Source organism: Agelaius phoeniceus, chromosome Z (assembly GCF_051311805.1).
Source record: "Agelaius phoeniceus isolate bAgePho1 chromosome Z, bAgePho1.hap1, whole genome shotgun sequence".
Lineage (NCBI taxonomy): Eukaryota > Metazoa > Chordata > Aves > Passeriformes > Icteridae > Agelaius > Agelaius phoeniceus.
Genome location: NC_135303.1, coordinates 82,300,253 through 82,324,395, shown reverse-complemented (window position 1 = coordinate 82,324,395; position 24,143 = coordinate 82,300,253). Strand labels below are relative to the sequence as shown.

At 37.1% G+C, this 24,143-nt stretch overlaps 1 protein-coding gene across 1 annotated transcript in view; it reads left to right on the top strand.

Moving 5' to 3' along the window:
- Positions 1 to 24,143, top strand: part of SLC1A3 (solute carrier family 1 member 3) — a 65,417-nt gene that overhangs the window by 15,873 nt on the left and 25,401 nt on the right. The window contains exon 3 of the mRNA XM_054652339.2: positions 3,435 to 3,572. Within this exon, the coding sequence (XP_054508314.1) occupies positions 3,435 to 3,572 (138 nt within the window). The remainder of the gene's footprint in view (positions 1 to 3,434; positions 3,573 to 24,143) is intronic.

The following is a 24,143-nucleotide window of genomic DNA, read 5'->3' as shown; positions in this document are numbered from 1 at the left end:
GCCACACACAAAGTAGTGGATGGTTGTTGGAATATTGCACCCCTTCCAAAGGTTTAGTACTTCCTACCAGGTCTTGGTTCAGGACTTTATTTTGATGCTTTGCCATTGTGCCTATTTTTACATCATCATCATATGCTGCTATCTCACCATTTCAAGCCTGTGAATGTTGGTTCTAAGAAGCTAATTCAAAGACAAAGCTACTCTGCCAAATTAGAGTTTTCTGTCTCAAGAATTTTGTTAAATAAACTTTGTCAGATGGGATATTATACCCACTATTTAGTTATTCAGACTTGGAACAGAAAATAAAGTTCAATTTTAATTTATTCTAAAATCAAGAGGGACTGGTAAAATCATGCTGTCCTGCATTCATTATCAAACCCTACAAGGAGGAATAATTTGTCTAAATTTCTTCTTGTTCTGTATGAATACAATCACTTTCCAGAAATATCTGTGAAACAGCTACTGCTGTATCTCTATTTCAAGCAGGGAAACTGAGTCAGAGAAAGGTTCTCATATCTTGGGCATGACTGCATAGAGATCAATAGCAGTGCAAAGATTAAGGCTGAGGAATTAGTAGCTGTTGTGTGTTGACCCATTTCAACATAATACACTACCAGGGCACATTTCTTTTCACATTGCAGAAATTCTTTCTGTAAACTGCAATGCTGGGAAACCCTGTAATTATGCACAGAGCACATTAGGACAAAAAACAGTCAATAATTTTTGGCTCAACAGGTTTATGTGGGACTTTAGAAACTCACTCTCACTACCAATAATATTCATTCAAACAGCCATCTCAGGCCACTTTGTGCTGCTTGGATGGTAGTGGGACAGATAATCAAGCCCTTATAGCATAGCATAAGGACTAGTTCTTATAGCAGCCTCAGAAACCCTTACCAACCTCAGTGAGGCTTTGTACTAGTGCAGGGATTAATTCATGTGGAACTAATTGCAGAACTGTGGCCTAAGTAAGAAACCAGTCTAGCTCTGTTTGCTTGTTACCCAGTTGTCAAAATGTAGTGCTCATTAAGTGCAGAAACAAAAGTCCAGATGGATTCTTTATATCTGAGAAATGTGTTTCTCATAAAAAAAGAAAATAATGAGTAACTCAGCAGCAGAATTTAAAACTTTTTTGAAAAGAAGGGAAACTCTCAGGCAGATCTTTTAAACAAGAATTATCCAGAGGCCCTTCTTCTATGCACTTTATTATGTAATTTTACCCAAAAAAAAATTTATGCAAAACGCACTTTAGCTACCTGAGACCACAGAACATGAATGAGACTAAACAAATGCCTTCTAGTCCTGCTACTCTTTTCCATAACACCAACTCCATGCTTGGTGCCATTTGCACTCTAGTTACTTTTCTCTCCATTCTGTAACACTATTCTCTGGAACACAGTTCTATTTTCTGTTCTACACAAGATATTTCTGGACTCCTCTAGCTTAACCAACCTGGTAAAGTCCCTAAATCATGATCAAACAGAGGTCACTAAACTGAGAGTTACAGATGTTTCCTTTCTCCAGCAGATGTCAATAATCTGGTGTAGGAGGCATGACAGCATATTTTAACTAGCAAAATTTGGCATGAAGATATTATCTGCTCTATGGAGTACCAATCAAAAATCAGTCTTTAAAAAAAAGCAAACCCACAAAGACTAAGAATTGGAACTAGCAGTTGTCAAAATTGTTCAATGTTGCAGCATTTTCAGAATGTACTCAAGACCCAACATGATCTAGAGTGGATCTGGAATGGTCTGCTGCCTAACATCACTGAGAAGCAGCTTCATAAAACATTTTATGAAACCTGAGTCTGCCTATCTTTTAATAAGAGCTATACTGCTCTTCTCTGAGGCACATATCTACCAGAGAAGGCACCAACCCCTGAGTAGCCATACAAAATAATTGCATCAGGGAATTGACCTGGCTGAAAATTAACACAGTAAAATAAATTCTTTTGCTGCAAACCCACTGTGGTTTGCAGCAGGATCAGTTGCCTGATCCAGCTTTCTACACAGAATTTACCCAAATGCTAGTACCAGACAGTGGTGAAGAACATGGAGTCTTGAATGGAAAGGAGAGATGGTTGAGTTTCGCCATGAGTATGGTTAATGTGTTCCAGATAAAGCCATGTGTTATTTGGCTGGGTATAGCAGTCCTACATCAGACAGGCACCAAGCCATTTAACAATGGCAAATTGCAACTGGTCATGTCAGCTAACCAAATAACTAAATAAATATGCAAGCAAAGCAGTTGGTGGCAAATACAGGACAAAATCTTCAAAGTTGTGGCTGGGAAGTTTAGGTTCCCACACATGAGCCCACCTATGACTTCCATTTGTAAATGTATCTCAAGCCCCATTTATCTGTTCCCAGCAAGATAAATGGCTCCAGGCATTCCCCTGCTCCTGGCCCTCAGGCATTGAAACCCACCACTTATCATCCAGTAAGGCCTTTCAACCCTGATTATCTGCTTCTTTGCAAGTGTCAGTGTTCCTGAAGGTAGGCATGGGTAGAGATGCTTACCTCCTGCTTCCTTTTTGACTGTGAAAAGACTAAACCACAAGGGGATTCTCAAATATGTCTGTCCTGGTTATCTCCTTTAATCTGGAGCACATCTGTAGGATCAGGCCCACAGAGTAGACAGGCATGGACAAGACTTCTGAAGACTGGTAGCTAGTATGTATTTGCATTGCATATAGGATTACACTCAAAATGTCAGAATTCAAGACACTTGGCTGTAGTAGCAGGGATCGCTTCATTAGCACTCAAGGTATACCTCTGACAGTAATCCAGATTTTAAAAAATAGCAGCACAAAAATCATTCTAAATAACTGTGCTGATTCTGGCCAGGAGAGGGTTAATTTTTGCAATAGCCAGGAGGGGGCACAGCCAGGACCCAGGGGTTATTCTATAAAGCCTGATGTAACTTTTGGGGTCAGGGGAAGGGGCCCCTTCTGGCTATTGGAGCATGTTTAGGATTTCTGCATGGTGAACACTTGTCTGTGAATCATTCACCTCTTCTGCACTTCCTTATTAAAATTATTACTGTTCTTTTTCTTATTTCATTGCTGTCTTCAGTAAAATGCTTTTGCCTCGATACATGGTGTCTACATTTTGTGCCTCCGGTTCTCCTCCCTATCCCACCACAGGGGGAGGGAGAAGGGGACTGAGCAAGTGGGGCGTGGTTTGCAGTGTTTCACTGGGAACACTAAATTGGGAACACCATTCCTAAATGGCAATAACTTAACATTTTCAGAGGGCTACTCGTAGTAGTAGACAATACCAGAGAAAGTAAATCATCATAGTAAAGACTGCAGGTTACAATTAGATATGTCCAGTATAGATGCTTTTTCAGATACTTTATAGATGTTCGTGTTCAGATGCTACTGCTTCTTTAAAAGACTGAGTAATGATATCTCTTTTCCCTCCCTTCAGGTGTAATCCTGGGATTTTCTCTTCGATCATATAAGATGAGCTATCGGGAAGTGAAATACTTTTCGTTTCCAGGAGAACTACTCATGAGAATGCTGCAGATGCTGGTCCTGCCACTAATTGTATCCAGTTTAGTCACAGGTAAACAAAGAAAAAACAACACAAAATACACCCCCACACACCCTCTCTTGAATAATTTTACAAAGATGTACACACCAAAATCTAAAAAGTGAACATTCTATGTCCTAAAAGCGCTATAATCTGCAGAAAGCCATGGCATTCCTATTGCTGCTTTAGAGACAATGTAATAAGAGGTTTGAATTAATATACAGAGAAAATGAAGGATGGTTTTTCATAGACAGACTAACAGTACAAGCTACCATATGCAGCTGCTATGAAGCTGACTCTGTACTCCACTCTCTTTTACTATCTGAACAGATATTTCCTCCACAGTGTCCTATTATTATCAAAGATAACATATCTCAGAAACACAGTGCCAAAACCCAAGAAAGTTGAAACTGTTGATTGTGGGCAATAACACACGCCTGTAACCACAGATATGCAAAATATCTGTCTGCCTCCTAGTTTTCCAGCAATAGATTAGAAAAAATGGAATCCTATTATAGAATTGTTTAGGTTGGAAGGTACCTTAAAAATCTGGTTCCAATCCTCCTGCCATGGGCAGGGACACCTCCCACTAGAGCAGATTGCTCAGAGCCCCATCCAGCTTGCTCTCTGACACTGCCAGGGATGGGTTATCCACAAGTTCTTTGGGCAACCTGTGCTAGTGCTCCATCACACTTATAGTAAAAGATTTTATTCCTGATATCTAATCTAAACTACCTTCTTTTAGTTTAAGCCATTTCCTCTCCTATCACTACAAGTCCTCTTTAGGCCCTTCAGGTACTGGAAGGAGTTCTAAGGTGTCCCTGGAACCTTCTCTTCTCCAGGCTGAGCAACCCCAATGCTCTTAGCCTGTCCTCATGAGAGAGATATTTCAGTCCTCTGATCATTTTCATTACTTCCTCTGGACCCACTCCAATGTGCCCATGTCCATAGGGTATAGATGGGATTGGATGGAAAGTTTGGAAGAAACTTAATTCCATCAGTTCTGTTTTGTTGTCTTCTGGTCAGAAGCTCTAACAAGCTTTGAATGCTCTTTACCAAGTTGCTCCTCTAACTAGTGATATAATATTTAGTTTCTTATGGTGATGTATGCCTTGGGATTCCACCCAAGTTTTGTGGAGGACCTCTCATATTTGTGATGAATGTTTAGGATATACCTGTGATGCATTTATTATTTCAGTTATCTGAAGAGAAGAAGGTATGTATTTTAGTCTATAGACAGCTTGGAGAATTTAATTAAAATCACCCACTGTGCAGTCCTAGTATCTAAAACACAAATACACTGCCTTGATTGACCAAGAATCCAGATAATAAGTTGTTCTCTATTTAATTGATTGTCAAATATGTTAATATAAAGATCTCTTAAAAATGCAAATGAGCAGAGACTCCCATGTTCAGCGAAATCAAAGGAAGTGTGTACAAGTATAAGCTGTTCATTCAACAGCAGAAAACTCAGGTATTCACAATTAAAAAAATCGTTTGCCTTCTTATATTTCAAGAAAAAAAAGTAACATTTGTTTCTATGCACACACATTCTATGGATACTGAAACTTAAATGAACACTGCAACTAGGGAGTATAAGTTTTGTAGGAGAAGTAAGGGTAGGTTTTATTCCCAACCAATATGTAGTTTTGTTACATGTCACGCATTCTCTCATCTTCTTGTCCCTTTCACTTGCAGAATTCCATGGGTTAGCAGGACACTGACAGAAGAACCATTAAAAGTAGAAAAGGAGAGATATTTACCCCTTTTCAATGTCAGCTGGCACTGCTGCTCAATTTTGCAGGATGAATTATTTCAGGAAAATGTATCTGTTCAGTTCTCAATTCCTTATAACTCTGCAATCATACTGGTTCTCTGAGAGAGCTCAAGGTAAATCAGGAAACTAAGGAGATCATCCTACACAGGGATTTGAATGATTTTCAATAATCTAAGTAGAAAAACTTCACTCAGGTAAAGATCAGCAAATTCATCTTAGAGGGTCACAAGCATCACAAGGAGCTGGACTTTCGATGAAATGATCTCATTTGCTGTGTCACCAGCTCTCAGTAGAGATTTTGTGAAATAGCAGAAAAATGAGTTTCCAAGTAATCCTATTCTGAAAAGAATCTTCATTCTCTGGATTCAAACAATACCCTTCTTTTTATGTGTTTTTCTTTCCCTTTAAAGCCCTTTATCCTTTTTTTCATAACGATAATTTTCTTTATTATAGAAAAGCATTTGGCAAAGAGAAATCATCTCTATTGGTAAGATTTGCCCTCCTATCATCCGTGTGCCTTATAATATTAAGTGGATATTAAGTGGATTATACTTAGAGATCCCTTTGAAGTAGAGACAGTAATTTTCAAGGAGAATAACAACATTTTAAACTTCTTTAGCTGGGTAGGGAGCAATCAGAGAAAATTCAATGCAATTCACAAATGGCAGATTTAATTTCTTTTTAAGAATCATTCAGTACTGCAGGACTATACTCTTTCTCATGGAAATAAAATACTTTTACATATTATTCTAAAACTTGAGGAAAAAAAACTCCTTTCTATACTGAACAATGCCTCATTTAGCATACAAATTGTTTTTGTAAGAAGGATGTTTTTACATATTTGCTGCAGAACTCTCATACTAAAATGAACATATAGGCATTAGTGAATATCAAAATAATAATTAAATATAACTTTTGCAGGTGTACTATTGTGCAATTTAATGCATGCTTGAATTATTTTTTTACATGTTATAGGATAATTCAGTGGATTAAAGTCTTATACTTCTCAAGTTAGTCTTCAGACTACTCAATATATTGAAGGCAAATCTCTTATTTCCTGTATTTTTTGTGGCAAACAAAGTGGATGCCTCTTAACTAATCGCAAAGTGACTCCTCCAGGTCTTCATCCTGATAACATACTTGTTTCTTTCAGTTGTCAGTTATTTGAATAAATATTTTGCTGTTTGCAGGAGCAACAGTGTCTCCTAGAAATTATATTGTGGGTTTCCTTTTGTATTTATGCAAGTGTGATGGATGTAACTGTGGCAAAACCATAAACTATGGTCTCTGTGGTGTTAGAAACAGGCTGGGGATGGTTAAATTCCCTTGCCAACTTTGTGATTGTCAAAGAGGTTAGAACAATAAAATCCAACTATTAGTTAATGCACTGTTATAGTGTTACAGAAATAAAAGGAAAATTGAGAAACTGAAGACTTGTGCTATTCAGGTAAACAGTACTAATGGTTATTCACAGACCTCAGGAAAATAAACTATGCAAGAAGAAGTCAATCCAGTCAAGTTTCTTTAACCCTGGTTTCTGTATTTCATGAAAGAAGCAATACAGGATCACTTTCAGAGGTTTTTAGTCACATTTGCCTTATGACTTACCCCCATTGCCTGTGGTTCAAGCAGGTGTGCAGCTTTCTCCATGAGATTTTATCTTCTGACGTGTGTTTTACCAGGCATGTACTAACATCTGCTTGGGAGAAAATGGAGGTTATTTGCATATCATTCAACATCTTTTCATGTTTATAGGAAAATATGATTATATGAATGTCTATATTATTTATTTTTGTGGTCTAGACATAAATTCAGCTCCATCCTCTATGTTGGGCTTTATTGTCTACAATCTTTAAAATGAGAGAACTCCTATGTCAGCATTCCCAATGGGGATCTCATATAAATTCAAAGGAAAAATTATAACATGATATATGAGAGGAAATGTAAATAACCAAATAAATAAATTCCAGTTTGGATTGTATTATGGCCAAGTCTTAAATATGAATTCCTATACAAACAGAAAGCTGCCAATTTTGCTCTGTTTTGAATTTGCAGCAGTTATAAGAGAAAAAATATTTTATGTTTTCTCATTTCATTACAGCTTGAAGAATATGACATGAAAATTGCTTTACACAATTACTTTAAAATACACATTGTCCCTAAAAGGTATATAAAACAAATATATATGAATATGATAGCAATTCAACTCACCATGAAATAGCCAAAGCCAGAGAAAATTGCACTAGCAATAAGAGCACTATGCATTAACATTTTTTGAGCTGTTATAGCAAGATGATAATGAAATTGAAAGTCCAGTCCTTAAAACTGTCCAACAAATTTTTTCTGCATGTTTCAATTATTGAGTGAATATAATGCAGTCAGAATGAGGTATCTTTTCTTAACAAAACCATTAATTTCCTGAAATCCCTTCCTGAAAATGATTCACAACAAGTCTTTATGAAGAACACAGTTTTAACATAATATTAGTGAGAAATATTAAAGCTGGAGAAATTTTGTGAGGGTTATTTGCTGATATTTTGCACAGTTCTAGACATAGTTCAGTTTAATAGACTTCTTCTCCTTCCACAACATTTTAAGAGCTTGGAATTTACTTTTACAGGGACCACTACTTTTAAGTGCAAGTGAACTGGTATTAAATTCTGTGCAATTATTTCAGATATCTTTGTCTGGTAAATCATAGCAAAGCATAAGAAGCCCATTCTAGACCTGACACTAATTTTTGCTGCACGCTGCAGAACAGTAAGTGTACAGTTTGTTTACTAACATACATCAAGATAGGGAAGGAGAATAGGAGTACAGACACAGTAAAACCGAGGTCTGCTGGCTCACCAAGGATTATACAGCAATTACAGAACCAAGCAAAAAGCCCATTTGTGAGCACCAGTACAACACACTGTGCACTAGACAATACTGATTGTCCAAACTGCTTATGGGGGTAACACTAATATGGGGCAAATAAGTCTTAACCACTTACCAGGATTTTGTGTGAAAGGTTCTGTACAAACACAGACCATGGATCCCCTGCCAAAAATAGAAGGCTGTGTGGAAAAACAGTTTAAAAGAATGAGCATGGAAAATTTACTTGAAAGAAGAAGAGCATTTTAATATGTAGTTTGTATAATATCTTAGTTTAAATTTTTTAACTTTGTAACTCAAATAATGTAGCTATTGTTAGTGGGTTCTGGAAGAAACAAACTTCCCTGCCTCTGTAGGGTTTCAATAACAGTCAACAACACTGAGTACTGCATGAAACACGAGTGATTTTGTTTGGGGCAGACTCAGAGACACAGGAATTTTTCCTGAAACTTTCTGAAAATGTTCATAGTAGTTACTGCTACACAAACTATGGAAAGTGTTGCCAAAGAGAAGAAAGCTGGGATTTCCATGGATGGAATCTTCTTAAGCAAACTCAGAAGTGCATACAATGCTTTTGAGTTTAGCTATCAAAGGAATGCAATGGATGGCGCCTGTTAAAAACATCCAGTAAGGAATAAGGTGTTTATCCTCAATGAGATAAAATAAAACACACAAAATTACTTAAGTAATAAAACAAAGCACTCTCAGGGTTCACAACTAACAGACAAGTGGTAGCTGCAGTTGCTTAAAATTGCCTACAATGAACAAGGGTAATGTTCAAACAACTGAACTTGACATAGTCTCCAAGTCACGCCCTTACCTAAGTCAGGAAAAATGCAGCATCTGGACATGAGCATATTCTACCGCAGAAAAGCCATTTTTTTACAAATGTTACTTGTGGATGTAAAATGTGGAAAGTCAGTGCTGTGACATTTTGTACAATCTTAGGCAAATCATGTTTTCCTTCTCCATCTCTGCTTTCTTTCTCCCTTCAGATGGACTGCTGGTGAAGTGTTCTTAGGTTTTTTAATAGCTATTAGGCAGAAAAGAAGATGATTGTATATGATGGAAATTTTAGTAAAGGCACGAAGGATAGCTCAGCAAATCCATATAGCTATTTTAGTTACAATGATGGACTTAAATTAGGGTATGACAGGGGACTGTGACACAGTGACCAGCCTCCCACATCCAGACAGCAGATGTACACTACCTTCTGTAAAGACATAATTCTAGAAAAGAGTCTTATGTTATTAAACTTAGGAAATTAGGTTTTATATTTGCCTTTTTAATGTTGGAATGAGAAAGTAAATGACCCTTGAAGTGTAACTAGATGCAAATGCTATCAATCATATCAAACTCCTAACTTATATTAATATTTCCTTTTTTTTTAAATAACAATCTCCTTTATTATCATAATAAATTAATAGCAGTAAGCTTAAAGGGCCAGAATTTTTAATTTGCTCATCTCACCTTTCACATCAGAGCACACAACAGGGAGGGACCTGTGCATCATCCCTTCAGAAAAGGGGCTGTGAAAGCAGCATGTGTCTAAGGTTTGTTGAAGCAGGACCCATACTGCTTGAAGCCTCTAAGTAATTCCTGTATTCTCCTGTCTGCTGGCTGACAAGTGTGCTGTGGAAAAAAAGCCTGTCACCTACTACGAGGCCCCAGGTGCTGTCTCATATCAGCTACAATATTTATGGTAATTTCAACAGATGGAAGGTCTCTCATTCAGGCAGAACAGACCTGTGGAGCCAGTTAATTCTCTCCCAGGGAAAAAAAAAAAAAGAGGAGAGACCTAGCAATAATTCCCTGTAATTCATTCTGGCAAAACAGAGACATAACCAGTACCTGTGAAACATCTAAGCACTCACAGTTAAGCTGGCAGGTAAAAACATTAATAAAAGTCAGTCTTACACTTCTGTGTTTAAGAAAAGTTTAAGAAATACAGCATTCCTGATTCAGTTAATATAGTTCATACACAAAAACCAAGAAGCATTTATGTAGTATTTGGTCAGTTTAGCTAGCCACCAGAGCAATGAACCCATTTTCCAAATTCTAAAATTTGGCACATTTTCTGATTTTTCAAAAATTCTAATTTTTGATGGTCTGTAGAAAGAATTTTAGAAGTCAGAATAATTAATACCCACCAAATCAATAAAAAGTTTTACATTCATTTCAGCTGACTCCAGTTATAGGGAAAAGAATTAACAAATTCTCTGAGTAAAGCACTTCTGGGATTGTCAGTGAATTTGAACTGCCTATGTATTTGTATTGGGATGTCTCTGTAGAGGAATTCTATACACATGTCCTGTAGTATGAAGCCTACTATGAGTAACAAATTCATGGACATCCTAAGGGTGTATTATTTTTTCATTTATGGCTTTCTTTTAAGGCATAAAATATTATTTTAAAAGTAACTTTCTTTCTAGGCAACTCTTTCCTCTTTCTCTGCCACCCAAAGCTTTGTAAGCACATCAATATTGTAAAAGCTGAACTACATGGCAGCTTTAATTTTATGCACTTGTACATTTCATGCATAAATGATTTCATGCATTCATATGGATATTTGCATATGCAATTTACATAACGACACAGTTATTTAATTTGAACATTTACATACTTAAAGAAAATAAAGGAAAAGTCATGCTTTGATTTGTGTGTGTCCAAAACAGAGACTGTCTTGAAGTGTGGGCATATAAACTACAAAGTTAGCAGAGATCCAGCCATCTTGTAAACAGAATATCCTGTCAGGTTAAAAAATCAATTGAAGAAACATTACAAATATTGATCCAAGTTCAGACACAGTTTCATCTCAGAATAGCATCTTTATACTAGATTTAGGTCAACAGCAGCTAAAAATATACAAGCACTCATCTATAATAAAACTATTTTAAAGACCTTCCCTTCAGTAGATGAATTTCTGTACAAAACAAGTGTCTATCAAGTCTGGCATATAGTCTTTAATAATCATTACTTATATAGGTACTCATAGGTGACAAGATTGGAACCTTCTTAAATTGTTACACTCTGCAGTTTTAAGGCAATGCGAAATTGCCTTAATTGCCATAATTATGTCACATAATCTTAAATATTTTGGAAAATATTTTTAAAGCTAAATTCTGAGTTTAAATAACAGGCAGTTGCAGTTAAAAATATCAGAAGGAAAAAAGGTAGCTTAGGAAGTATTCAGCACCTAGAAACATCAACTTTCGTGTAAGAATACTAAACAAATTATGTTCAGATTCTGAGTGTGCTGGCAATCAGTCAGGAAACAAACTATACCTAGCATTTCACAAGGCATGGAAGCCAGAAAATCATGATGAAGTGTTGTAAGTATTTGTACAATAAATATATCTTTGGGTAGAACATCTTCCTCAAAAACTGCCATACATCTCAACCTATACAAGTACTAAAAGCAAGGACTCCAGAAAAGTTCATAAAATTAAATATTAACTCATTTCTGAGCCATTTCTGAAACAATTTGGCAATATGGAATACAGAAAAATCTATCTTCACAAGAGCTTATGAGAACAATTCTGAGTGAATTCTTAGTCAGATTTGACCAAGAATTAAAATGCAATAACAGCAGAGACTAAATTCCCACACAAAATAAGAGTCTGTGTAAGATACCATAAAAGAGGAAACCTTAGCAGGACACAGAGCATTCAAAAGCAGAAAGTACAGAGCAGCATGGTTTTTGAAGTCTTAGTCTGTGAGAGCAGCAGAAACAGCAGGGGTGATCAAGAACAAAGTCTACAAACATCTAAAGATAGTAAAACTTAAAGGCTCCTCTAAAATAATTCAATTTAGCTAGTGGTCCTTAATTGAAGGCTGATTTAAACTTCATTGCAAAATATAAGTTTAGTTGCTGCCCAAAGTATTGAATAACAGGTTGTTATACTTTTATTTAGTCTGCATTCTGCATAAGATTCCAGCTGAATTAACAATAGGCACAACCTCCCACCCACAAAGATTTAGTTTTGCTTTTATATCTTAGTTCAAATGCATAACATTAATTCTTTGCTTGCTGACAAAGCAAAAATTGTTTGAAAGAACACAAAAACTAAAGCATCTTGCCTGAGCACTGGTGGACCATTGTAAAACCACATTGTCTTTTTCTTAACATTTCAGTGAAAAGCAGAAGGACTGAAAATGTATTAAGGAAAACTTAAAACACTTTTTTGAGTTTAATACAAACTGTTTTCTGTTGGTTACAGAAAAACAGCAGACCTGAAACACAAAAAAAAACCTCAAAAATATTAAAAATCAGCTGTAAAGTCAGTTACATTAGTTTGTAAATGGAAATTTTGTACAGCAAAATATCCAAAAACCAACTCTCAGCATTTTGAAAATTAGGACACTGAGCAAGCATTTTGGTCAGGATATTGAATACTGAAACTGTAAAGAATGATGTCTTCAATAATGAATGAGTCTGTGATAACGTGACAGGTGAACTAGAATAGTGGCAAGTGCAAAGTAATACACCCTGGAAAGGGAAATGTGCTACACCTAATCAGGAGTTCTCAAATGGGCATTAGTACAGGCAAGAGTTCTCAGACTCACTGTGAGCAGTCCAGAGAGGGTGACAGGGCTAGAATGAAGTTCCAGTGAAAGACAAGGAGGAATTAAACAGACTTCATTTCTTTGGCTTGAAAAAATACAGACACAGAAGTTGCTGTAAAAGTCCTCAGAAATCATTAATTCCTTGCAGAAGCTATAATGCAGTGGCTATTTATTATTGTATCTCCTAACTATATTTCACAATAAAGGAAAAATAGGGTGTCCTAAGAAATAACAAGAGCATGCATTTATATTTAAAAAAAGGAAGTACTTTTTCACATGACACAATTCAGTTCAATTATGTTAATAGTTTCAAATTAAAATTAAATTAAAAGAGTTTGCAGATACAGTCATCACTGGCTAATAAATTTGGAAACTAGCAATTTAGCAAGGCCCTAGATCCCAGTGCTCCTTTGTTGCAGGGAGGGCAAACAAGGGCAATTTAGTCTATCTTTTAATTTTCCTCTTAGTCTCTCAGTGAGAACCTGTTGTCAGATTAATGTGAAGACAAATGGGTTGGACAACCTCTGGACTAATTTATATCCCATAGTTTTATGTTGGTTTTGCACTCCTTAGAATTTCTTTACAGATTGAAAGTATGTCTCACTTGCTAAGATTTCACCTACCAATTACCCCGAGGCATTGACTACTGTATACAGTTTCAGCTTTATGGCACACACAGCTCTTCAAGAAGCAGTTCAAAACCAAGGAAACAAACAATTCCAGGATTTAAGAATCATCTCACCTTACCCAGACATTAACTCACTCCATTGGCATTAAATTGGACTTCAAAATAAAACAGCCAAAGCAAGCCGCCATGCAGAACAGAATTGGTAGCTCTTAATTATTCCACTTCTGGGAAATTTACAAATAGCAACAGTGTAAGAATCATTATCACAATATCAAAATATAACAACAACAGAAAATGTGGGCATAGTCACCTACATGCAGGCTTCTTTCAGGCTTTTTCAGCTTTCACTTTCCTACTCCTTTCACCTCCTTAACTCTCCCTTGGATACCATGATTCACATTCTCATTTCCTACATTCAAATATAGCACAATTCCATCATATTTTCTTCCTTGCCAGTCTGTCTTTGCTGTAACTGCTTGTGAAAACTGAAAGAATCCAAGGAAGAAAATTCCTGAGGCTGAGTTTTGGAAACAGCAGGGATGTTACTGGAAGTACTTGCACACCAGGAGAAGTAATACCTTTCATTGTTTCATCAGCACTCTGAAATGTGATAAGGCACAAAGTACTTTCTGAAGAATTGCACCAGTTACACAGATCATCTTAAAACTTGCAGAACATTGTCACTTTCAAAAACATATACTATCATTAGTTCCTCTAGCCTTGTTTTCACTCTTTTTTTTTGCTTTTTGATAACTGACAGTTGTTAACCTATAACATTATTTCCATTTAATTCTCAAAGGTAATTGTTGGATCTACTACATACAGTCCTTCAAACATGTATCTGGATTATGAACTTCTGTAAGGTAGATCCATCATTGTCACCATCACTGGAGACAGAGGTACTGAAAGCATTGGTGGAAATTCCACCTGAATTCTGAGCAATGGAAAATGAGGAAAGCCACTGTGGACAAGACTTACAGGACTTACAAAGACTTGCAGGACTCGAGCTTTGGGTCTGGATTCCAGTAACATGTTGGATTGTCTGGATGAGGAGGAAGGCTTCCCAGATAATTTTTCATCCTAGCATTCTAGCCACAGGTCACAGCTCTCACTGGTTGAGAATAAGAAGGAGAAAACAAACTCTCAGAACAAAAAATCTCTAATAATTTCTTGGGACTATATATACAACTGAGGACCAGCAGTATCTGGGATTTGAGTTATATGTCAGGGAGTGAAAAAGCACTTCCTGCATGTGCTAAAATTCTTTGCATCCAGACATTCCTGGTAGTGCATAATTTTTTTCTTTACTTATAGGTTGTTTCTGAACACACTCTATATCATCCTGTTCAGATCTTGAGAAACAAATGCACCAAAATATAAATGATGCTGTTGTACATGGTGTGGAGAATGTCTCAAAAGATAATCATTGCAAGTATATAAGAGCTGGCCTCACTGATAGGAATTGTTTTCCAGTTGTATCATAGTTCCTTTCCCTAGTTCTTAACTTTTCACAGAGACATGGCTGGCAGAATGGTAGAATACCTTCTCCTTATTCCTGTGTTGCAATGTTGTCTCCAGATGAATGCCTGAGACAGTCATGAACATTGCAAAGTATTTGCTGCAGCCTAGAATCTCCTTACAGAGTTGCCAGTCTTCTTTAATTGGGTAGAAAGTCTCTTGGTGCAAACTTTTTCAGACTCACAGAGTCAGATCTGTTTCTCTGGGGTTCAGCTTTTACCCTGCTGAAGTTTGGTAAGAAGCTCTGGTGACCCCAGAAATGACTGGGATTTTGTGATGGGGGCTTACCCCAGAAAGCATCAGTTTGAGCTAAGTCTGGGCATAATTTGCCACTTCCATGCACTGCATCAGATGATTCACTTGGACCTCTCTGGTGCCACATTTCTCCATTCCACATGGCCTTTTTCCTTTGATTCTCTCTAAGACTTGGTCTTCCCAGGCTTGACAGAATGATGCCACTGATACACACTGCAGCAAAGCTACACTAGTTTACCTAAAATCACATCTATTAGTCTCTGCAAGGCAGCAAGTGCCATTTGAATTCCAGAAACAGGTAGAAAGAAATTTACAGACCTCTACCTGTCCTCAAGGCAGTCCTTTCTCCAGTTGTCTGTCTGACTGTTCCTCAGGTCAACAGATGTTGTCTTATATATCAAGAGTTCTATTATCATTATAGTGCAAGGATTCCATATCACCAGAGCCTCGTACCTCCTCAGTGTCTCCTACTGGCAGCTCCCCTAAGCACTGACTCTTCCTTGCAGTAATCACCTAGCTCCACTCATCCACTCCAATCATCCACTCTTTTATAATACTGTTCTTATTTGGCACAGGTGTGGCCTGTTGTCATCAGGCCTGCCCCTAATCTTTAGTAATTGGTTCAGCTACAACTCTTTATGGGATAAGATTACATTCTCTACTATCCTCATTTACCCCCACACTGTATCCCTCCTACAGAGTTTGTATTTTTAGTGGTTTTGATTTTGATCAAGTGTGCCTTGTTGCAAAGCACAGTATTTCCAAAGGAAAGAGGGGCATGTCCAATCTATACAAACATTAATTCCTCAGAGGTTTGCATGCTCTGTAAAAAAAAGGCAGTTTAGTACTCCCCACACTTTCAGCTCCTTTTAGTGTGGGCACAATTACGTCTAGCAAACCAGCAAGAAAGGCACCTGGGATGACAAGCTCTGAAATATTGGTTCATTGGGTCATCAGACACAGAAGTTCTGTGCATTCCTTCTATCAATAGCATCTTGAAATGACCCTATTCTCTACAGGAGTGTATCAAAGGAAGATACACAAATGATGATCTACAAAGACAAGTAAAAACTACTGGAATAGAGGGAGACTTGTGGGGAAAAAAAAGAGAGATAAAAGTACTGTCATGTAGAAAGGAAAAGATAAAGTTCTTTACAGCTTCACACAGTTGAATAGCAATTCAATTCTAAGACTGAGGAATTAATATGCAAATAAAGAAAACTCAACATTTGTGCCAACAGAAGCTTTCAGGTCTTAATGTTATTCTTAAAGAAGCATCATCTCTGGAAGTAAAAAATCAAAGCAAACTAAATTCTGGGCCTCTGGTTGTAAAATAAAGCTCACAAATAGATCCCAACTGTATTCCAAAAACTCAGGAGTCACAATACAGAGAGCACTTGTTTGAAAAAATTCTGGGATTTACCCAAAACCAGTATTCCAGTATTTGGAGAACATGACTTCTAGTTCCTGATTTACCAGATCTGGTATTAATCTTCCAGCAATATTCATCTTCTCTACGTCACTGAAGATCTTGAAGGGCTTCAAGTGTATCACAAGTTGTGAAGAGGTTTTCAGACTACGTACTTTAACAAAAATATTTATTTATATGCCTCAATTCATCGCATTTTCAGAATGAGACCTTGGTTTGTTATAATTGTATACTTAAACAGGATCAACTCTTTTTCAGATAAATGCATTTTTTCATCCTTAGACAACAGTACAAGTAGCTCTTTACTGGTGGTAGATAAGAAAAACAAAAGTACAGCATAACACTAGAAATACACTATTCGCACTGCAGCTAACATAATGAGTCTGATTCTTCTCACCATAAACAGCTCTCTATTTTCTCTTTTCTCACATGCAAAGCTGAATACTTAATTCTGAAGTTGCACCACCCACTTCTAACTTATTTCTGAATACTTAGATAAAATCAGAGCTTCTCCAGTGAATATAGTTTCTTTTCATAGCTAGAGAGAAAGTAGGTTTTGGTCAAGAGTTCACCTAAAGAATGGTTATTTCATTAATGCACTAATTCATTCTTGCACTGAAAATCAGCTTTGTCCAGATTTTACAATTTCAGTATGTCTTAATTCCCCAGACTCTGAAAACCAAGTTATAGAACGTGTTCTTACTAAGCCTGGTTAACATCTGTCTCATGGCCAATGAACCTGTGCAAAGGACCATCATCCATTAGAAAATAAACTTTTCAAATTTGATATAGGATGATTACTTGTTGGTTAAAAAAAAGGTTAGTTTTCTGTTCTGCAAAACACCACAGTCCAGCAATAAGGGTAACCTAAAAAAACCCCTCTCTTCTCTTCCACGTGTTTAGCTTGAAATCAGCTGATATATTCTTGATACTTCTGACCTGTCATAGAGATTCATATTCTGAATCCTGCCAACATGCAGATAGTGTCCAGATGGCAACTGTATAGCACTTGAATTGTGGATGCCAAACCCTCTTTTTCATCTGTACTTAGTACTGTAACATCCTGAAAAGAGTGTAATAATATTATTAAAAAGTACTGATTGCTACTGTCAGGCATTCCAGGGTAAGTATTAACTTCTTTCCATTCCCTCCTACAAGTCTGTAAGATGAAGAAATACAAAGAAAAATATGTACGTCTTTGATCTTGCAAGGCTGTAACTGAATCAGTGACCCAAAGTTCAAGAGGTCATTGAAACAAAAGAGAGAAAAGAAGGAAAACAAAAGCCTGTTCACATGAAACTCCAATTCCACACTTTCTTAATGAGTTCTCAGAAGAGCCTTAACATCATTACTGAATTGTGAAAAAACCCCTCCAAATTATAATGACAATTGAAAACATAATAGACTAATTGCAGCTAAAGTAATGACTCCTTAGTATTCATATGGCATATTACCAGAGGACCTTAAATTCACAAATAGAAGCTATTTTTTTCTTAAGCTTGATTTGATTGTTACTAATTAATTTTTTTGGGGTGAATTTAGAGTGTAATTAGGTTCTGATTTACTCCTATGAAAAAAAGGAAAAATGCTATCATGTTATGCCTTAGGATATTCTCATTTATTATTAACATATTAACTAATGGATTATTGGATTAGTGGCATTTTAAAAGGCTACAAGTTCAGAAATTTAATCATATCTATACAAATTTTTTTCTAACAATTTCTGTATCAGATACCATTCTCTTTAAATAGAATATTGTATATGATAAAGGAAGTCTCAAATTGTTTCTACATTCTTTATCAAGACAGGATTAATTATTTTTTATCAACAAGTTTATGCGCATTGTTTCTTTTGTCAAATGCAAATCCTTGTGATTCTTTAAAAAAAGGATCCTAAAGTAGTCTGTATGGTCTAATTAGTTACTGCTCTGTAGTTTCTAGTTCAAAAAATGACCTAGAGACATGAAAGAGCTCTGTGTATTTCCTTTTGACATGAACAGATACTGTGTAGTGGCGCACCTTATTTGTGCCTGAACTCTCAGAGGAACTGAGGCATCACTACATTAGGTCCTGTACAAATGTCAGCACAGGCTTGGGTATAATGTCTTTGAGGACAAACCTCTGCAGACTGCGAAGCTGTTACACCAAGATCACTGTCATAGAGAGATAACTGAGCTAACTCTTATCACTGTGGGGAGCAGCATAGCAGTGGTACCATGGAGTTTCACTGAAAGCAATTTTTGTTGCTACAGTGCAGATAGGAACTGAACTTGGAGGGGGTTAAAATTATACTGGAAGTGTGAAAGAAGAAAAGTCAGCAAAGAATGCTCCACAGAAGCATACAGGGTGCTGTAAAACAGTACAGACTGACAAAATGCAGGGCACATGGAGAGGAATGTAATAAACTAAAAGGTTCATGAGGAGATGTAAACACCAGCAGAGTGTGTGCAACATAGACCAAAAAACCCACTAGCTCCATGAGCAGCTCATGGAAGATCAATGGGTAAAACAGCAGCAGATGAATGAACTGCTAGATGAAAGCAAAACGAACGCTTAGAACTTTTAGGTCGGACACAGATGCACAAATCAGCATTGTATCACTGACAAGATTTATTAAAATGAACAAAACAACAAAGCAGGGCTGTTTTTATTATTAATAAACTGTTGCAAGAATAGATTGTAGCTACTGCAACAACAAAAACCATGAAAAGTTCTTTAGTGAGTGAACAGCTACAAGTGGAACTTCAGATTACTCAAAAAAGCCAATTCTCATACACACCTAAAGGCAACCTCACACCGTTTGTTTCCAAATTATCTTAGTATAGATGAATTAACAAACAGTGCTCTCAATGTTTTAAAAATTGTGCTAAAATTAAAAATCCAAGCAGAAAACCAAAGGCTATGATGTTGCCAGATGCATTAGTCACACCTTACCATTGATTCAACTCTTTATCAAGTCACATGCAACTGGGCAAAGCTTCCTTTCAAACAATGGTTGCTGCATGAACTCTATAAAATTAACTTAACTAGTGTGAGATCCTAGTGGACAAACATCCAAATAAGATATTACCATTGCAATAGAGTCTATTATTGGAAGTTTCAGTGAAGAAGCCAAGAACAGGTTTGGCAACAATTCTGAATCATATTTTAAGTGAGAAGGTGATGTCTCCAGCATGGAACTCTGACCAGTTAATGATCAGAACAATCCCATGCCCCAAAACCCATGTAGTTTTGCACACAAATAGAGACGTCTATCTCTCTTTTTTTAGGGGAGAAGCTTAATTTCCCATTCTTTAAATCTTGCACCCCTCTGACTAGAACTGTATCAAATTTTCTAGCAATTCATGTAAGTGTCTCTTCAGGCACTTGTTACATACCCAAGATGTAAAAGCAAATTATTTTTTACACTAGACTGCACTACCAGCTACTTATGGATACCTCTAATTTCTCACTATTTTTTCAGCAGCAACTAACGTACATCAGGATTGATTTAGTAGAGTAAATAGTTTGCAGCTTCATCACACTCTATAGAGCCAGTCAGATAAAAGAAGCACTGTACATTTGTGGAATGTTGTTTAATAAGTGCTGCACATACAAATACATGTCTGTGAAGAGCTCTTGACACAGTCTGCCAAAACTCAGACCAGCATTTTAGCAAATTAAAAGTTTGCACATGTATTTTGAGAAATTGCATTAGGGATTTTTATGGAGCACTGAGTAATGTGCTCAACACCATCCAGAAAGCAAAGGTAATTTTATCGCTTGTATCACTTCATAGGATGGCGTGCATTTCATGCTTAAGGCAGGTATTTTTTGGCAATACATTCAAAATAAATGAAAACTAGTATTTCATCCTCAGGGAATAAGATAAAAGTCACACAACTACTACCATATTTATTTCAGTCTTGCAACAACATGCACTTTAGGATTTAAACTAATTGAATGTGCTTTGGCTTATCAGCTACCAAAATAAACTTGTTTCCTGATTAAACTGAACTAATTTACCATGTTACGTTATGCCTTTTCATAAACAAATATACTTATTTCTTTCACTCCTTACACAGAAAATAATCAGCTTTATGTCCAACATAAGAATCTCATTTCCAGGAAAGCTTAGTTCAAGTGCCTGGGCATAAAAGGATGTCTTTTTAGAATTGCACTGTGCAGGTAGCAATAGTGTTTTGTTACCAAAAAAAATTTTGAGCTGCTATTTTCTGTGTTCCTGGGTCTCTGATTCTTGGCTTGAAGACAGTCAGTTCTTTGTACTCTGTTATTACAATGAAGTAACCAAAGAAAGAGAGTCTTGGTTTGAGACTGTCAGCTGTTACTAATCACTGCTCCATGGCTTGCTGTGAATCCCTGCTTGCATCTCCCTCCTGCTCTGCTTAGCACACATAAAGAAGATAAATTACTCCCTAGTTTCCCTTCAAAAAGCATATTGTTTGTCACATTCCAATACTGTGAGCAAAAGACAGAATAATGCGAAGAGTTAAATGAGTATCTCAACAGCCCCGCAGCAGGGTCCTTCTCAGGCAGATGTGTTTCAGGAAATGTGCTTTCCTACTGGTTCTTCAAATGTATCCTGTTATACTGCAAACCTGAGAAGCAAGCCAATTACACTTTTCAGAACAGAAGAGCATAATCCTGTAGGAGCTTTCATTTAGTAATGTAAGCATCATTAACACTCAGTAGAAGCACTGTTTTATATTGACATATTTCATTTTACCAGGTGCTATACTTCATTGTTTATAAATACTTTAGCAAGAACAAGAAGAGTAAATGGGAGGTTTATGAAATTCTTCCCTGCCCTCAGTGACTCTCACTGACAGAGAGAAGAATTTTAAAGGAAGAAATGTAGAACAGTTTTTGTTGGAAGGGACCTTTAAGGTCATCTAGTCCAACCCAGTGCAATCAGCTGGGACAACTTCAGCTAGATCAGGGTACTCAGAGCCCTCTCCATCCTGACCTTGACAGTTTGCATGGATGGGAGAGACACCATCTCTCTGGCCGAGAATGTTTCATGTCCCTCATTGTAAAAAAGTTCTTTTTTATGTCCAACCTCAATCTGGCCACTTTAAAACCATTAGCCCTCTTCCTGTAATAACATACTTTACTAAAAAGTCTCTCCCCATCTCTCTTACTGGCCTCCTTTATGTACTAGAAGGTGCTGAAAGGTCTCCCCAGAGCCTTCTGCTCTCCAGACTGATTAGCCCCAACTCTCTCAGCTTGTCCTCAAACAAGATGTGCCCTGTCCCTCTGATACCCTTGTGGCCCCTGGACCTGCTCTAACAGATCCATGTCTCTTTTGTGCTGAGGACCCAAAAGGTGGATGCAGTGCTCCACTCCCATGCAGGTGGAATCTCATGAGAGCAGAGTAGAGGTGGAAAAGCACCTCTCTTGACCTGCTGGTTATGCTTCTTTTGCTGGCTCATGTGCAGCCTCTCACCCTCCAAGTCCTTCTGGGCAGGGCTCTGGGTCTGTTCATGCCCAGCCTGTGCTGATACCCAGGGCTGCCCTGACCCAGATGCAGCACTTTGCACATGGGCTTGTTTAAACCTCATGATGTTCACCTGGGCCCACTCCTTGAGCTTGTCCAGGTCCCTCTGGATGACATCTTGTTCCTCGGGCATGTCAAACACCTCTCTCCTTGGTGTTGTCTGCGCTCAATCCCACTGTGTCATTGATGAAAATGTCAAACAGGGCTGATACCAGCACAGACTCCTGAGGGACACCAGCCATCATGGGTCTCCATCTGGACATTGACCAATCAAATTATTTTTCCACTGAAATAAGCAAACTAAAAAGAGAGTAAGGCTGTGGACTATCCAAACATGGAAATTGTTAGGATAAAAGTTGCTATTGGTTTGAACCTCAAGCTCAGTAAGTTTTTAACCAATACTCTAGAATGTATTTCTCTGCTGTATTAGAAGGCTAAACTTGATGGCCCAAGAAATACTTTCAAGCACACACAAAAGATTAAGTTTCATAAAGTGAAGCTATTCTGCTGAAAGAGCATTACTCAGTGATGAACCACAACAAGAGAGTCTTTTATTATTCATGGTTAACTGAAAGGTAAAACTCACTTAAAGCCACTCAAGATTATTTGGATCTCTTCCATTTATAACATTCAATGATGTTCAGACATTATTGTGCCAGGGTTTCACAAACATTCTCCTTCTAAGGAATAAACTGTAGCTAAAAAAGCAGGTGTTTGCTAGTTTTCTGCCCCAGACACTTTCCTTCTGCTTCTTTTGTAGAAGTTCTGGTGTTCACATGACCCAGTTCTGGGGTAATTCAAAATGAAAAATTATCAGAAAAAACTAACCCTACAAAATCCAAAGCTGATCCTTTTTGGGCAAGGATGGGGCAGGACCACTGCTGTGGGGCAAGGCTAGTCATTTAGGAGCCACTCTTAGCCATTTAATTGGCTCTTTGAATTGCATTACTATATCCCAGCCATGGGTTTCATTAGTCAGCTTGGCTTAATCACGGTCACATAATTTTGGATCAAATACAGCTGCTAATTTTCCTCTATTTACCCACTGTTCTTAACAGAAGTGGAAAAAAATAATGTGATATCTAATTTCATTATCTAAAAATTCATATCTAAACAAAGATAAGTTAAATTGATATTTGGGAGCAACTTATCAGTTTATTCAAAATGGCTGTATTTCAGACATATATTTTAAGTGGCTTCAGGAAATCATTAGCCATATTGATTTAATATTGCTGAACTTCACCTATCCATATAGTTCTTTGAAAATATTCATGTCTTTTTTCTTTGCAATTTTATAATTTTACTGTTACCATTATTAAAAACTCCAATCTAGAATTAGGGTAAAATTTGAACCTGATCTTGGGAAGAGCCCAAATGTCAAAGCCTAAATTTAACTTTTGTTTTCTGGGAATGCTCAGAACCACAGAGGACATATTCATCTGCTATTAGAATAAAGCTCTACTGCTTAATCATGTTAATTAAACTTGGGCAATACCTCCACTGCCTTTACCTAACTAATTGTTTTCCTTACAAATTTTCTGTCAGCATATTTTACCGTGACCTTGCACAGTGTTCTTAATTTCCACAAATCCTCATCAACATACACAAAAGGGATTGTTCTCATGGTCTCACACTGAGAGTTTACTCATCACACAGTGCTTAGTGGATGTAGGGGGTGGGAGTAGCCCATTTTAGACTGCTTCATTAGGAGAGTGAAAGACAACCTTAAAGAAACAAAATTAGGGCAACACTCCTGAGTCAACAGTTGCCATTATTGCTGCTCCACCATAGGAGTCCTTAACAAGCAACTGCAATTTCCTAATGAAGAGACCATAAAAAAGTAAACAGGAAAATAATTAGGAATAAAAAGATGCTCTGTTCATAATGTTTTGTGTATAAAAACTTAGCTCAAAACATCTAAAGGGAATTTATATAAAAATCTCCATTGGCAAGGAAGTGCCATCAATTCAATTCTAATATGCTGAATAGGGAAAGAATTCATCATGGTCATAGGAATCCTCTTTTTTTTGTTTCAAGAAGTCAGCGTGTATAAGGAC